General features: G+C 29.6%; 1 protein-coding gene across 1 annotated transcript in view; it reads left to right on the forward strand.

Annotated features, from left to right (window-relative positions):
* Window positions 1–2,424: 2,424 nt before the first annotated feature.
* LOC106469505 (WW domain-containing adapter protein with coiled-coil homolog) overlaps window positions 2,425–18,517 on the forward strand; it is a 57,457-nt gene continuing 41,364 nt past the window's right edge. The window contains exons 1-3 of the mRNA XM_013930008.2: window positions 2,425–2,590; window positions 2,989–3,022; window positions 16,930–17,095. Of these exons, the coding sequence (XP_013785462.1) occupies window positions 2,550–2,590; window positions 2,989–3,022; window positions 16,930–17,095 (241 nt within the window). The 5' untranslated portion in view covers window positions 2,425–2,549. The remainder of the gene's footprint in view (window positions 2,591–2,988; window positions 3,023–16,929; window positions 17,096–18,517) is intronic.

The raw sequence follows: 18,517 nt of genomic DNA on the forward strand, positions 1-18,517 counted from the left end.
GAGATTGCAAAAGTGGTTCCCATACACATGAGCTCATTCAAGTTAAGCAACCCTTGCTTCTAAATGTTAGAATCAACTAACACTTAAATCAAATATCTTTTCGGACCTCTTTCTAGTTTTAAGTTTAGTATTAGGTCGTCAAGAAATTAATGTCGCTTTTTTATATGAAAAATCCCGAACAACCTATATTTCAAAACAAAACATTTATTAAATAGTCTCCATTCTTATCGATGATGCTTATCCATCTTACAATCAGGTTGTTAATGCACTGATTAAAGAATTCACTTGGCTTTGAAGCAAAAACACATGTCGATGTCCTCTTTAACACCTTCCACATTTGCATACGTTTTCCCATTAAGATGATGTTCAGCGAACAACAAAGATGGGAATCTGATGGTGTCATATCTGGAGTATATGGTGGGTGGGGGAGAACTTCTCAACCCAACGCTGTGGATTGAGGAGTTCAAAAGGAATTACTCCTTTGATATCCCACCAAATGCAAAGCATCACTTTCTGCGGATGGAGTGCATGGTTTGGGATCGGAAGTGGTTTTGGTCTAGGACTGAGCCATTGTTTTTGGTGTTTAATATTCTCATAGAGAATTCCTTTTTTCATCACCGGTGACTATTTTGTCCAAAAATGGTTCATGCGAATTACGCGCCAGAAGAGACGAAGCAACGTCCCCACGTTGGAAACGATGATCGTCGAAGAGTTCGTGAGGCACCCAAACACCTTTTTTATGGAGTTTTTTTCATATTCCTTAGATAGTTTACGTATTGTTTCAGGAGAGACATGCAATTTCAGGGCCATTTCACGAGTGTGTTGCCTTGGATTCGACTCAACAAGCGTCTTCAGAGATCAGTATCAATTCCAACATGTCGACCACTGCCATCACAGTTTTTAAGGCTAAAGTCACCTGAACGAAATTTGCTGAACCATCGTTGACACTTACGAACGTTCAAAACATTTCCATAAACTTCTTTGATATTCTTTGTGGCTACAGAAGCGTTGTTTCCCTTCTTGTATTCAAACAGCATTACATGCCGAATGTGTGTCTTGTCGTGTGCTATCACTATAAGGGATTAAAGAATACTAAATTTTACATATTATATAGGCTACACTAACGTGACGTTTAGGAGATTCTTTTAACTACTATACGTAATGTACATGTTTATTTTGGGGGGGGGGGGTGGCTAATGAAAGTGTTCCAAAACGCGACATTAATTTCTTGACGACCTAATATTAGCTTAGGTGCGAGTTACAAAGTTTTATCATGTTAGTGTTTCTTTTTGTCTTTATATAATACATTCACAGACTGCATTCTATAGTGGTGTGGTGTTGTTGTTGTTTTTTTGTATTTTTTTTAATTATTGATTATTTAGTTTCTGGACTGTCATGGCGGCAGGTCGTGGTCCATGGTGTCTAATATTATTTTGTTCTAGCAACCTCAGTCCTTTGTTGTTGTTGTTTTAGATGACGTATTTTGTCCACCAGAATATTTCCATATGTATCTTGACACTGGTTTTAACTAGTTAAAACTGGAATATGCTTTGCAGGACGAAGTATGACGTCAAATGAATCTGATAGCTGATCAAGTTCATAATATTTCTTGGTTGGATACTGCGTTATTACAGATAATTCTATCCAATACTTGTCGGGAAATCGATTTTTAATTTAAAATACCACAAATATATACAAAATAGACGCATCCAAGGACAACCGTGATGTCCAATTCCTCCACCTCAACCCCGTCAACAGACCCTTTAAGCGGTAGTCGACCATCGACTGGTCGTAGTAGTGACACGAATAGTGTCACGGGCCAAGACTTTGATACAATAAGATAGAAATACATGGTATATCCACAACAGCAGTGAATTTGGATCAACATTTTATGCACATGAAGAAGAGAACGTTACATTTACATACTAAATAACGTAGAACTAGATTTGGAAGTGGTAATAAACCTATGATGATGTTGATTCACTCATTAAACCATATATCTCGTTTGTGTTTTTTTATAATGCACACGGCTTCTGGTAATGGAAAACTGCTAGCTTATGGTTTCTATATATGTGTGTGTGTGTGTGTGTATGTTACACGTTATCTTAAAATGTGTATTTCTTTTATATAATTTTGAAATTACGTGCATTATTGCATCTTTCTGTAAAGATATAAATATTGAAAAAAGGTACAGATATATATCATATATTTTCGTTGCACGCCATCTAGCGTCCTATACTGTAATACTCTTTTCTTATTTCCCGCTTTTGATTTAAATCATAAACATTCCTTTTTTATGTACTAATGAAACCAAATATTATTTTAGGCTGAAATATAATATATTGATATGATTAAATTTAATACGTACTCCTATTTAAATCATGGTATTCTAATGACGTACAATGACGTTTACTGTCCCGGATGTATCATGGCGTCATGTCCGTAAAGAGAGAGATTTATACTCGTTTATAATACTTTAGGTTAAATGAATTTAGGTTTAACTGAAACCTTCTTTTATAGCCAATAAATCAAATATTATAATTGCATTAATGGTAATGCATGCAAGAAAACTTCCAAGGCTCAATGATGGGTATGATACATCTAAATATCAGGAAAAAATAGATTAAGAGTAAATTAATTTTTAAACATGAGAACCGAGATATTTATTAATAAAGTCTTAAGTAAAAACTACAGAATTGAAGAAGTGAAATTGTATGTGCGTCCAGAGCAGTGACACCGACACAACTCATTGTTACTGATACCAAGTTCTCGGCAGTTAAACATACTGAAGGAAAATTGCAAGTTGTTTATTGAAATTAAACTTAAAAATATAACATTACACTACGTTTTAACACAGGTTTACTTAAATATTGGAGTTTAATGCGGCAATAATTTTGTAAGAAAAGAAAAGTTAAGAAACATAGCCTATTTTTTAAGTTTGTGTATTTACATCGGTAAAAACGACTTTGTTTTTTTCTTATTTTGCAGGATCTTTGACAGAAACGAACCCCATCCTTATGAGGTGAGTAGGCTTTATGGGACAGCCCTGACAGTGACACTGTGACATGGCAAACTAAGTTTGGGTCAATTTTTTGTTATGTACTTCTGTACTTTTCCTCCTTGAACTATTAATATAGACATCATGTATACACCAAGATTATAAAGATGTAAATGTTGTGATTTAAAATGTGCAAAAAAGTAATTTGTAATGGAAATGTAAACAATGAATGTGAAAATAAAGCTTTAAAATATTTATCAGTAATGCATGATATAATTTTAGCACTGAAGTGTGAGTAACATCTTGTGATTTCAGAAGAACATGTGCCTTCTAAGTGGTGTCTGAAACTTTTTATATAATTTTTTCTTTATTTATATTTTGAGTTAATTAGGATTTAGAAGTATAATAATTATATGAACATATTTTTCTAGGAATTTACCTTTTATTTCCTGTTGATCTTAATTAACATTATATACCTTTAGCTAGAGTAGTGTTCTAGTCATAGAAAAAAACAAACAACCATTATTCTTGATCTTACCTTATTATGTAATACAGTTTACTACAAAAAATTGGTATTTGCTTTATGTGGTTATATAATATCTAATAGAAAAACTTATTTTACTGTTATTATTAGTACTTTTTTAAACTTGTATAGAATTTAAATATTTAATTGCTTTATATGGATATATAATATGTAATAGAAAATCTTATTTTACTGTTATTGTTAGTACTTTTTAAACTTGTATAGAATTTAAATATAGGATTAATCTTTATGGCTAACTCCAAGAAGATTAATTTTCACAAAATTCAGAGTGTTAGGTGAGAAATTTGTTCAAACATAAACGATTAAGAGAAAGCCAGTCAAGCAATTGAGGTCACCTATGAAGCTCCTAATCAGTTGAAAAACGAAATATATACAGAGACAATTGATTACAGCCTTTTGCATTTATAATCTCATCCAACCAATCTTGAAAAATACAAATTAACACTTACCCTCTTTTAATAAAATAGTTCCAAAAAAAATGACTATCCCAAGAGGGTGAACAAAATAAGTATGTTATGGAACAAAAACGAAATAAAAATGTAAAGTCTGTGTTTGTTCTTTTAAAGTTTTAATGGAAGAGAAGGAAAATACATGGTTTACTATAGTGCATAATGGAAGAAAGGCTAGGGAAGCTATTGTGTGTCATGCAGATAATTGTAACAAATAGCTTTGACTTTTGATTATCGTGGGGAAAGAAAGGCTTTTTAAGGTTTTGTAGATTCACTAACTGCAATGAATATTTGTTATGATGGAATGCGTAGGAAAAGTAAGTTTTGAATGTTAGGAGATGCTTTTATTTGCATATAATTATATCTGAATTAGTGGATAAATTGGCTAAGTCTGTGAGATATGTTTAATGGTAGGGGACAGCTGTTTTCACATCAAGGGACTCCATTTAGGATGTTTGTAAATAATGTTTAAGGATGTAAACTGACTATTAGAAACCACCTAAACCCAGGTATATTTGGAATGAGGGAAGATTCATAATTGAAAGATAATGCCTTAATATTTGAAAGACACAAAAAATAAATGTAATTGTTGTACAGATAAAGGCTGAGAAAAAGTACCATTTATGTTTTTACATTTACTGTATGTCAGGTGTTTGCAGGAAGTGCTTCAAATTGGAGATTTTGAGATCACTGTTATTATTATCCTGCTAGATATTAGTTTCGTATTAGCATGTTGAATATACCTGGTTGTTGTTTATTAGATATCCCTAGGGTCATCACTTGTTATGTATTTTACAAAACTACTTGTTAGTTGTTAGTAAAATGCAGCATTCCTTTTTTTCAAGTTGAAACATAATTTATTCCTCATTTTCCTTAGAGCATCTTGTTGTTTTTCTAAACCTTAGTTTCCTAGTTGACAAAAAAGTATTAAGTACCAACAAGTGTTCCATGTTTTATAGTTGTTTAGTTAGCAGCCCTTGTTATCACTGTGGTTATTAGCACGTTTGTTAGGTATCATGGTGTTACAGGATTTCATCCAAATCCATTATTGATCTAATGCCTGTGATATTTTTAATTGATTTTCATTTGTGACAAGAGAGAGTTAAATTATATTCAATAAATTATGAAACATAATTCATATTTAATATTAATTCCAATAGTAATGCAATTTATTGTAATAAATGTGGTAAAATACATTAGTCTCACCAGTATTTCATTTTGTCCATAAAAATACAACCTGTTTAGAAATGTGGTAAAATACATTAGTCTCACCAGTATTTCATTTTGTCCATAAAAATACAACCTGTTTAGAAATGTGTATGTAATAATAACAATTTATGTATGTATATATAACTATTTAGGAATTCATATTATCCTTCCAGATGTCCTGTGGCATTGAAAATTACTAATTTGTTCACTTATACATAAGTCTTGCTCTGTTTAACAATATAATGAAAGTAATTTTGAGTGTGGTGGGTAATTTTACTGAATCATGTTGGGACATTAAACCTCTGTTTGGTGTGTGATTTCCAGTCATTTCAATATATAAAAGATTAGCGTATCATGGAATTTTTTTTACACTGTACAACATTGAATATTATTTGACAGTTTTGAATTTTAATGTGAAAAAGTTGTTTTAATTACAATATATTATAAAATCTAACATAATTTTTTTCCATCAAAATACTCAAGTTTACTGTGAACTCTTTGCCAGTTTTATTTACTGGCAGCTTTTAAGCCACACTTATCTGCATTTTCTGAACAATATAAAATCAGAAATGTGTTTTGCATTTGCTATGATTTAGATTGGTACAATGCCTGAAATATACTAAAGTACAGGACTAATGTATGACAATTTTGTATATTTTTTAGCAAATCAAAACATTTATGAAATGCTTTTGAAACTTCTATTATTTATTGAAAATGATACATTTTAAATATAAGGTATTAAGTGTAAACAATGATTTAAATTACTGTAACACCAGGAAATAGCATTACAATTTACAAAGAAGCTAAAATAGTCATCTGTAGTTTTTTTAACACTCAGTCAGGGAGTTATGTTTAATGGATTATTTCTCAGACAAAGCTTTCCAGTACTTTTTTTAATTGTAAGTAGAGATTTGAATTATTTTTAATATCTGGATTCTGAATTGGCCACCAGTATTGCTGCATTTGCACTAATTTCCAGGCTGTGAGGGAGTAAAACCAGTACTCCCATCAAAAGTTCCACACAACACATGGAACTGGCTGCACAGTTGTTAAATACCAGGTCTGGTTCTTCAGCTCTATAAAGCTGCTATCACACATTTTCTTGAGAGTTCTTCCAGTGAAGTGTACCAAGGAAGGCTCAACAAAGCTTATTTGTTGCTTGAAGGTGGCTAAGTGTGATACCTGCCTGGACATGAACATTTCTACTATTTTATGCAAGAGGAACACAGTCTGGTCAACCTTTTAAACTCCCTATTTTTTGTGTCCAAACAGTTTGGATATGCAAGTTTTTTGTATTAAAATTGTTGTTTTTTTAGGTAAAAAAGATTGAGCCTGGTATTGGAGTACTTTTTTTTTTAGCATGAATACTAGAAACACTGACATCATTCTGTAGCCCACTTAATCCCCTGAATTCATCTCATCGGCTCACAGATTGGGTATTAAATATTTTCTGAAGCTTAAAGAATAGTAAATATATGGCTAACACTTGATACCAACTAAATTTTTTCTATGTGGTAATTCTCAAAAATGGCTAAATAGATAATGATTCTCAGTTATTAGACTTTAAATCCGAATACTGCATTTAAAGCCTTTAGTCTTTAAATTTCTGTTTGGAACTATGTATTCTAAAGTCTGGTTAAATGAAGATTATGATCATGTATATTTACAAAATGTCTTGAGACCTTCTATAGAGATTATGTAAATAAAAATGGGGACAGGGTTATTTTGTGGTTGATTATTTGCAAGAGAATTGATGTTATAGAAATTGATTAAGATATGGAGTGTGTTTGGGTTGATGTACATGACAGAGAAGGGTAAAAGATGTTTATTGGCATTTTCTACAGGCAGCCTGATCAGATTGTTGTCACCGAAAGGAATATGTACAGGCAGATATTATTGCTGCCAATAAAAACAAGCTTATTATTATGAAAGACTTATTTTAGGGAAATTGACTGGGTGAGTCTGTCTTCTCCATATGTACTGAAGAATTTCTTGAGATTATGGATGATTTTTTTTCTTTCTAACCATTTGAAAGATCTTAATAGAAAGGATGCTGTATTCTATTTGGTTGTAGCATCAAAGAAAATATGGCTTGACATGTGTAAAATCAGTTGAATACTAGTATTCTTATCACCGTCATATTTGCTGATTATATTAAGATCATTTTTGAAACTGCAGGAAGTAATAAAACATTATGATTGGTTGCTTAATGTTAATGAGAAAAACTTGTTAATTGTACTGGATTAGTGTATTATGTAACTTGTAGTAAGTCTGTGTTGCACATGTAGGTATATCTGGTGGAAAACTGTGTGTGTATAGTTACTGATGTATATAATATATATATATAGTGTGTGTGTGTGTACTAGTTCTATAGTTCTTGCATATCACACATCTAGCTCATGAATTTGCTAGTTTTGTTTATTTCAGTTGTATTAAGCATAAGCCTAATATACCACATTAAACATTTTTCTACATATATTTGCCGTGTCTTAGTTTGATGTTTGTCACTTGAGGAGCTTTTTTTTTTGTATGTGATCATAATTGTTTCTTTATTGATAAATATTGTCATTTGGTGATATTTTCAGATAGATTATGATTATCACATTCTGTTTAGCTTAATATTTCTGTTCTGACTAATTTTAGACATTTCACATTAATGTTGTTTGTGATTATTACTAGTTAAGGTAGTTTTTATATTGCTTTTGCTTATTTTTTTATGATTTAATATACTTTTTCCGTACTTTACAGGGTTCACATTTAGTCATTGTGCTTAGAAAACAAAAATATATATTTAGAAATTCTTTTTCTGTCTACAAAAATCTTGTCAGACATATATGTTAATAATTTCTAATACATTCTCGAAGTAATATTTTAGAGGTTTTTCTGGTTTTATATAATTATTCCATTAGAAAATTCGATGAAAATTGTTCAAAATGTTATACATCATGTGTTAGCCTACAGTTCAAATGCTGGGTCACTTCATTGTTTAAAATGTGTAATTTGAGTTATCTTGCTTATGCATATTAATGTTTTTTACCACAGAAGTTTAATTTTGTGTGTAATTCCTAGTTTCACTAAATTACATTGTTACTTAATTCTGTATCTGTTATTAATATATTTATTTAAACTGCTAAGTTTGTTCTAGTTGAATTTGATGTGAAAATGTGGCATGCTACTGCTTGACAAAGGGTTTAGACAGAGGAGAGTATATCTATTAATGTAAATAAAATAATGACCTATATCTCCAGAATGTATCTTTATTGGCTCAGTATTTTGCTGTTATAGCTTCATTAGGAGCTATCAATAATCTACAAGTTAACTAATCCAGTTGAAACTAAATTGAAACACTGGCATCAGTTAATCAAACACCGATACATGTGTCTAAAAGGTTCAGATTATATTAAGAACTATATCAAACACTCTTGAATTTAAATTATTGAAATATACCAAACCAAGAATGGTAAATAGAAAATGTATGTAAATCAACAGGTGAACCACTAAAGTCATAGGACTTAAAATAGAATATGTCACATGTGTAAAATACATCTTCATACTTGTATGTATGTTTACAGATGTCTGTATTATTCCATTCATTTATATCAATACATACACAAAACAGTGTCAAAATATTTACCTATTATGAAAGTGTATAGAGATTTTGTCAAAATTCAAACATTAAAATCTTTAGAATATAGTTAACATTTCTACACTAGGGATCAACCTTTATATTTGTTCCTTTTAGGTTTGTTTATCTGTGTTAAGATTTTAATACATAAGGTATCCTAAATTGTAAAATATAAACTATAAATTTGTTTTGATTATTTATGTATGAAGTTCTGTATTGTGTAAGAAGTGTTCTGATAGGGTGGTTTAATATTGTTTATATTTATATAATGCATTAAAAATGTTGTGTGTGTGTGTGTAAAGGTCTTGATTTTTCCTTATATATGGCAGCAAGTTTGTAAAATGCCAAAATTTATATGGCATTTTAATTACTAATGTATGAATAGTTAATATTGATGATCGTACTGTTGTATGGTTTACCTTTGCTTAAAAAATATTCATAACTGTTTTAATTTAAACCAAAACATGGATATAAAAATTAAATAAATTCAACAACTATTGTGCATTTAGGACAGAAGTCAATAAATTTTATTTCAAACTTGTTAAAAATAATTTGTTCATACTATTATCATTATTTTTCACCATTTTTCTGTTTATCATTTTGCTTCTACATAAATGACATTAAGATGATTATGTTGAATTGATTCTGTGTTTTCAAATACTTTGAAAATCTTTCTTGTTCAAAATGATTTTCATGAATTTTACATAAAAATAAAACTACTGATAAATAACTGGAACATTTAATGATACAGTCACTTCACCTTTCCTGATTGGAAATGTCAATTATGATTAAACTTAATGGATTGCTATTGCAAATCAAGGCAAATGTCAAATTTTTAAAGTTTTGAAAGTGTAGGCTTATTTTTCTAGTAATTTCTGATGACTCTATAAAGCATTGCCCTCTTTCACAGATGAAATATTTACTGAAAATGTTGATATAATAATACCTCAGCTAGTTGCTTTTATGTTTTATTAGTTTAATTAATTAAACTTATTTTAATCAAAATTTGATTGAAAACCAAAGCCAACATGTACTTTGTGAAACATTGGATTATTGTGTGTTTTGGTATCAGAAGTGACAAATAAGTTCATTTATATATCTACAATAGCTTGACATATTTTAGATATTACTTCATAGAGAACAAACAGAAAAGATGAATTCAGTTTTTCATTATTTAAATAATGAGAAATATCAGCTTGTTAGGATTGTTTCATTATGTTTTGCTAGCATTAAATAATACAAGTTTTGTTATGATTTTGACTTGCCAGGGAAGTTTCATATCATATGAGCAGAACAAGATAAAGGTGATACTTGAGGTTTAACTCAGAAAGCTGCCTTTAATCTTATGATTTAATCAATAAATTGTTTATCAGTACAAAATATAAACTTTTCATGGTTTACTTTAGTGACGATGCTAACAGTAAGCTTTGCCAACTGCCTCATCCAAACAAAATTAAACAAAATTGTAATGGTATTTTGTTGTTTTGACAGTTATCTTGTTATTTTATAACTCAGTTCCTTTGTATTATTTATAACTTTGAAGATTCCATAAAACAGACAAATTGTCATACTTATTTCTTTACACTTACTATTTAGGAACTAAAAGGCAAGTGGTCTAAGTTACAATGACTCACTTTTAATAAAATTTATAAAGTTGCAAGTTCAATTGATTGTGCTATGATGAATGTTGGTTTTCTTGGGCAAAGTTATGAAAAAATATTTAGGAACTTAACACTACCTACTAATATGCAGTAATTACACTATCAACAATTTCAAAGTAAAAGATTGCCTTGCAGTAAAATTACAGAATGACTGTTATTGACCGCCTTTAGATAAATATTATATTGACATCTGACATGCAAAAGAGCCAAATTATGTTGACATTCCTTACTGATAAACAGCTTTTTTACTATTGGAAATATACCTACCTTTGTTGAAAAAAGTTTGTTAGTTCAAACCAGTTCAGGTTTGTTGGTTATTCAAGTTATCCTGTTAGTTACTATTTACTCAGTATCTGATTGTTACTGGTGTCAACTAACGTTCAAAAGAAAAAATAATGCTATTAATCCCTGACTGTCAACAGGAAAAGATACTGACACACCCTAACATATAGTGTCTATTATTGAGATTATATTCACTTTTGATGAAAAGGTTTGTCAGTTGAAATCAGTTCAGGTATCAATAGAATCTTTGTCTGTTGATAAAATGGTGTCTGTAACATTTTTCATAAAATTAAGCTTGAGTATACATGTTGATGTTTTTTCATTCTATTTTCACTGTGTTGTTTTCAGTCCACTTTAATGCATTGGTTGTGAAAAATTGTCTCACAAATATTGCTTTTTGGATGTTCCTAACTCTTGTAAGCCTTCTGAGCTTTATTAGTTTTAATTTGACTGCACCAAAGTTATTTTTTTAAATGCTATAAATAAATAGTGCTCATAATTAAAATTAGGAATTTTGTGATATATTTACATTTTTGATTTTCAGTGTTAGTTGAGTAGAGTTCGGCATTATGTTATGGATTCATTACACTTGATCTGTCATATTAAGTTGCACTTTTATATTCTATATCTGATAAAAGAAACAGTTTCTGAAAATATACATTTTGTAAAACTTTAAGAATAAAACCTAAACTGTTTTCAAACACTTGTAGAGTGTTTTGAAAAATTTCTGCAAAGACTCATATTTTTTTCTCAATTAGAGTAGATCTGTATAAATATAATAGTACTGTCTGTTGTGTGTCTGTGCAACTGCTTCACAGGGTATGGATAGATCTTCACCAAAATTGGTATGTATATTCATTAGGTCCATGGATGGGTACATACAAATTTTCATTTTTGAGGTCCTAAGATAACCTTTCATTAATCATTAATTTACATAACTTCCATCCATGGAACAGGTACTTCAGCTAGTTGATAATATGTAATTGTGTTTCTATTAGACCTGATCCTTTATGCAAACCTTCATTATTTTGGGTGATAAACAGTTAATTTCTTTGGAATAACTTATTCTAAATGAGCTATTCAGATATTCTACGTGTAATTCTAGTCAGCAAAAACTATATAGGTCTTTCAAAAATCACAAAAAAATATAGGTTTGATTTAAAATTTAGATCATATTGTAGCTCAAAAATTTCTAAGTTCAATATTATTCTTGTAAAATTAGTATGCCAATATTGAAATTATTTTATGCTGTGAAAAAAGTAATTTTTTTATTTTGATATATTTATCTTATTGAAAGTTGGTCTGCTATTATTATTGAAAAACTTCTAGCTAATCAGTTAGAATTTAAGAATTTAACTCTTGAAAATAAACTGATAACCAAGCATAAGTCTTTAACTGTTTATTTTACACATAATTTTAAATAGCATGTTTATGTCAATTGTGTTTACTTATAAAAAAATGTATGAAAAGCTTGATAAATCATTTTATTTAAAAAAGGTTAAAAATAAAAAGAACTGGAATATGATCTGTACAGTGTACGTGTATATGTTAACTATTTACTGGAATATTATCCATATAGTGTACATGTTAGCTGCTGCTGGAATATTTGCATATTGTACATGTATAGGTTAACTTCTACAACAAGGTCAGTGCTCCAAATTAAGGCTAGCAAACTAACAAATTAACTTTAAAATTTGTGGATTTGAACCAGCAACCCGCAGATTACGAGTCGAGCTCCCTAACGACCTGGCCATCTGGAAAAGTGTACACAGTATTGTTGCAACAGATGACTGATAAGCAAATAAGATCTTTATTGTTTTTAAACATTAAACAAAGCAGTTGCATTGTGTATGATACATTTTCATGTACAGCACTTAGAATTTAAAAAGTAAATTATAAATCATTGCTCCTGAAGTCTGAAAACATGGTTTCCTCTGGCTTTTCATATTTCTTTCACCACATGATAAAAATTTTCACACCCCCGTCCCACCAAGCATGCTTGTCCTTTCAGCTGTGGGGGCATTACAATGTGATGTTCAATCCCACTATTTGTTAGTAAAAGAGTAGCCCAAGAGTTGGCGATGGGTGGTGATGAGTAGCTGCCTTCCCTCTAGTCTTACACTGCTAAATTAGGGACTGTTAGTGCAGATAGCCCTCGTGTAGCATTTGTGCGAAATTCAAAAGAAACAAACAAACACTTTTCCAGACTTATAATATTTATGCTGTGTTTAAGTACTTTGTAACTCACCATTTACTAAACTAAATTAATTTCTGTATATGTATAATGTTGTAACATCATGCCAAATTTGTTATTTGGTATCGTGTGGTAGACCAATTGTTTGATGATGATGTTATAGGTTTCTTTAGGTTACTAAATGACAACCTAAAAAAGACTTAAAAACTACAGTAATATTATATACACATCACCATTATAAGAGAGCTTACTGTATTTCTTAGTTTACTGCTCTAAGCAGATAGCACAACAGATCAAATAATAATAAGACGTATGTTACAGATTATATTTTAATTTTTATGTTTGGTGGAAAGAAAAAACATGTTATAGCATTTTCTAGTCTTGTTATTCCAGACAATTCATTATTGTTTTACATGTTTATGATAAGGGTGTTAATAGCTTAAGAGTTTAAACATTAGCCAAATATCAAACATTTTGAATTTTACTTCATCTGTGAAACATTAAAAATATACAAGTTGAATATTAAAAAACTAAGAACTGCTCAAAGATTCTTTCATTGTCTACTTCCTCCTTTTGCACATGGCATTACGACAGATAGCAAGATTTTTATTTCATCTTAAAGCTGCATTTGTACAAATATGCCATGCTGACACTCCGTTTTACAAAACTTCACTATATTGCTGTAATTATTCTTACTAATAAGTTATATATTGAACAAATAGATACTACTATTAAAATGAATATTAGACAAAAAAATAAATGCATTATGAAAATATATATATTCTATGTGTATACATACATACATACATACATACATATATATATATATTTGAATAATCAAAACAAAAAACAATTGTCAGGTTTTTCAAGTATGGTAATTAATTTCAGAAATGATGGTTTAATCATTTTGAAAGGCAACTATGTTTTTGACACATTGCCAGAATAGTCTCCTATTTTAAAAATTCAGAAATCAGTTAAATGGACTAAAGAAAATATATATAATTTAAAAACAACATTTCACCACTGTTAAGGTGGTATTATCAGGTACTTAGAACAACTAAGCACAACAATTAAATACACCCAATGTATGATGTCACAAACACAACCTTGTGCTGAACATAGGTATAAACCTACTCTTTGTGTTTTAAATATCATAGGTTTGTATTCCTTTATCAAAATAGCTTCTTTTATTTTATATTTATTATTGTTTAGAGATACCAAAAAGTGAAGTTTAGGATGTGCTTTTGAGCACTTATTTATACGGGTAGTATAAGAACAATTTTAAGTCACATCGAAATGAAGCATGTTGCTGAATATAGTGCAGAAGATGAGGAGCTTGGATAAACAATTGTGCAAATATAAGCTAGTATCACTAGCATACTATTTCTGTAGTAGTATGATTAATTCTCACTGTCTAATCAAAACAGGCCATTATTGTACTCCAGAGCCAATTATTTTTCATGTTACTTCATTGTTTTTTTATATTTATAGAATTATGTGGTGGTTTATATAAACTATTTGCATAAGAAAGTAATTGCACTTTCTCAGTGTTTTTTTTTTTAATTGATATAATAATGTTTAAACCTTAAACTTTTTTAAAAATTTAAACGTTTAATACATTAAACGTAGTCTAGCATCCCTAGTTTATGACAGTGTTTGGATCTTGAGTGTTTTCTCTATAACTACAGAGTTATTCAAATTATTTGTAATGAATCAAGAGAAATGAATAACCATAATTAATTTTATTTATTCAGCAAATGAGTAACCTAGCCAAAGACACAATTAGTATTTTTGGATATTCTTTAACTAATCTAAATTTAAAGTCAAACAACATAAAAATTTGAATAATACCAATTTATTTTGTAAAAAAAAAATTGATACCTATAACTTCATCTTATAAAGTTTTGAAAGCTATTAGGGAATGAATAGGAATAAAATTAGTTTATTCACATAATATAATATAACAAGTAACAACAATGTTTACGTTCTTCATACTAGCTGCAGTAATGTTTACATTGATGGCATGGTACAAGTTAACTTTTTAAAAGTTGGGTTTGTAACAATCTAACAATATTCTTTGGTATTTTTTACATGAAGAGACTTCCATAAAAATAATGTACTATTTTGGAGTAATCATCATTAATAACATGATCCTAAAATGACCTAAATAAGTGAACAAAGTTAAAATAACATTAATGTATTCTTCTTGAAGGACAAACTGATTCTGTAACAATTTTATGTTATAAGAGCTATTGGTGTTCTAAACAATACTAAAACTTTGATGAAAACAAACCTCTAATAAAGTATAAACACATTGTTAGTGTGTCTGGAAAAGCAAGCGGGATGCAAAAATTTAACATGGCAATGTTTAATTGACATTTATAATGTTGTATTAATTTAGAAATAATCGGTTATTGGTTGAAGTCTTGACTAGATTGCTGTAGATCCAGATGTGTTGATTTCAGAAAACTGCAAAAAAGCTTTTGTTTCCTTTTGACTCTGTTTTGATTTAATGATTAAATTGTCCAGCTCTATAACAGAAAAAATCCCTTATAACGCCCCTTTCCTTAAGAAGGACATATAACTGTCAGAAATGGTTCAAAGGAGAGTTAATAGGATGATAACTGGGATGTAAAGGTTGTCATACAAAGGCAAGTTAAGATCTCTGAAATTGTTTTCTGTTGAAAAGAAAAAGAAGAGCTGGAAGGGATCTGATTAATGTGGTCAAGATTATTAAGGGAGCTGATAGTATCAATACATAATCTTCATTTGTATATAAATGGTGAAAATGGTGGAACAAGGGGGAATTAACATACATTTGGGCAGGGTGGGAGTCGTATTTGGCTTAGAAAGTATTACTTTTTTCTAACAGGATGGTTGGAAATTGAGTGTGATGGTTGTAGTAAATTTAAGGAAGTTTTAAGGAAAGGCTCAATAAATACTTCAATTATCAAAACTGGATTTGTTCAATTATTTATCTATTTATAATACTTTTTTTTCTTAATTTAGAAGGGACACCCTCAATGAACAAACAGGCCCTTGTTGTACCTTGAATTCAAGACTGAACACAATACTCCAAATGAAGCCTAACCAGTGACATATACAATGAAATTACAACTCTCTAGATTTATATTCACCATTTCTGTAAATACAACATAAAATCCTATGTGCCTCACCACACAGCCCACTACTCAAGGACTTTAAAAAAATATTAGCAATTTGTGGCTTTCATATTTATTATTAACACTTGAATATGGCTGGTTATCCAGCACAATCATTTTGCCGAGTCCACAGTGTAATTTATAAGCATGATTAATCATTAATGCCCATATTTTAATTTTTTTGTTAATGCTGCTAAATAATGAAGTTCTTTGGTAAATACCTCAGAATGTGAGGCCAAAATCTTACCTTAAATATGAGATAAAGTGTCTTTAAAATCTTTTGGAAGTCCTTTAGTATTGAACATATAATTGTGCTTTGGGCTAGTAGAAGTGATTTTGTTTTTGCCACCAAGTGAAATTGATATGCTACACAACTTAGACTTCCATTTATTATTACCAATTATTTCAAAGTAATTACACTCAAGACTTTTTTTTTTTTCAATTTAAGCTTTCCATAATCATCAGTGAATGCAGAGGTTATTAAAACATTGGACTGTTTGTTTAAATAAATATATCAACTATTTGGCCAAATTACTTAATAAAATATTCAGTATTTGGCATCATAACAAAATACTATCAGTTGCATTTGTAGTATGGACTCTAATTCTTTATTGTTGGTACTAGAATTAAGGGAACATTGTTATCATAAGACTTATTGGTGTCTTAATCTATTTCTTGTAGGAGGAAATATGTTGATGTCTTGTTCAACCAAAATATGGTGATGAAAACAAAAAAACTTATTTTAAATTTTATTTCATTCTTTGTAATCTTTATGGAAAAGTTTATACCCTTTTTTTTTCTGCTAGAACACTGAAAGTTATATTGGAAAATCAAACTACGGTGAACACTATAACAATAAGATGCATGAATCCCCAGGTGGAAGAAGTGGTAGTCTTGATAATCGACACAGTCCTCATCATCTCAACAAATCGTATTCTCACAGGCTTAAGGAAAGAGATCACATGGAAAGAAGTAAGTGAAATGTTTGTTTAAAATGTGTGATTACAAGTTTTTGTTTAATATATGTAGTTATTGAATGTTTTTTTTACACATTTACATAGTCAAGTGCAGAATACTATGTGTATAGTTATGATTAATTTTTATTTAATTCCACATATTTAGCCACATTATATGCAGATTAGCACAACTACAGTTTTTATTTTTAGACTACAACCATAATTTTATATCACTGCTCTGTACAATATGTTAGTAAGTGTAGCTGTTAAAATAAGAAATTTTTAGGAGCAAATTAGTAATTTTTAAGTACAATATGTATCCTTTAAGGAAATCGGGGGTTTTAAATATTCAAAGAACTATTATTATTTCAGTGAATTAAGATAGCATATTTTATTTTCCAGCATACCTCGTATTGAAAAATGTAGTATCTTGAAAAATCTCACTAGAACAATTTTGTTTCTTGTGTTATCTGTAATAACTAGTTTCTTTCTTGGGTTTTAGCCAGTGCTGTTTTGTAAATGGGTAAATTCACTGTGCATATGCAGTGCCTGTTATGTATTGTAATAGGTTTAGTTTTGTGGTAAAGATCATTAACTGTACTTGATTTGTTTGGGGTTTGTGTTGAGTTTATTGTTCGCAGTTTGAAATCTTCTATTGTTTTTGTAAAAAAATCTTTAAATAAATAATATTTTGTTAAAATAACTTTAGCATTTTTTTTGGGTATTATTGTTTAGAAGTTTAATTAGGACTTAAAATTTCATAATGTTATATTTGAATGTTGGAAATGTGTGAATGCATATGTCTTCACGAAAGCTCTGCCTGTACTGATAGTGGAACAGTTTTTTTGATAGATTAAATTTATTTCACAAGCATTTTTAATTCTGATACTTTAAATGCAATTAGAAATAGTTAAATATTTTATTAAAAAAAAGATCATTAAATATAATTGAGCTCTCTCTTGATACTTTACAATATGTTCAATAATCACCATAAATGTTATTTGCTGAATCGAAAAATATAGAAATTTAGTAAAGTTCTATTCGGCACTTTGTATATGTGTAGAGAACAAACCTTTAGTAACTGTTGCACTAGTCTAAACTGTGATGATGACATCACACAATTACATTTAAAGTTTGAATGCATTAAACAACTATATGAGATGCTTGCACTAGCAATAAATATTATTCCAGTTTAAGACCAAGGAAAGACTGTTGGCTTTTTAGACACGAATCATACAAAAAAGTTAAAAAAGTACCATATACACTGTATTTAATCTCACTAATTACTGCTGGGGTCCTCTGTTTTTTTTTTTTTACATTGAGTGCTGTAACAGACAAAAGCATAAAATTTCTCAATATGATGCAATATTTGGACCCTACTATTTTGAATGATATTAGAAAAGTTGGTAATTTGAGAGTTGCATCTTTTACATTTTTA

This window comes from Limulus polyphemus, unplaced genomic scaffold (genome assembly GCF_000517525.1).
Source record: "Limulus polyphemus unplaced genomic scaffold, Limulus_polyphemus-2.1.2 Scaffold97, whole genome shotgun sequence".
NCBI classification, from domain to species: Eukaryota; Metazoa; Arthropoda; class Merostomata; order Xiphosura; family Limulidae; genus Limulus; species Limulus polyphemus.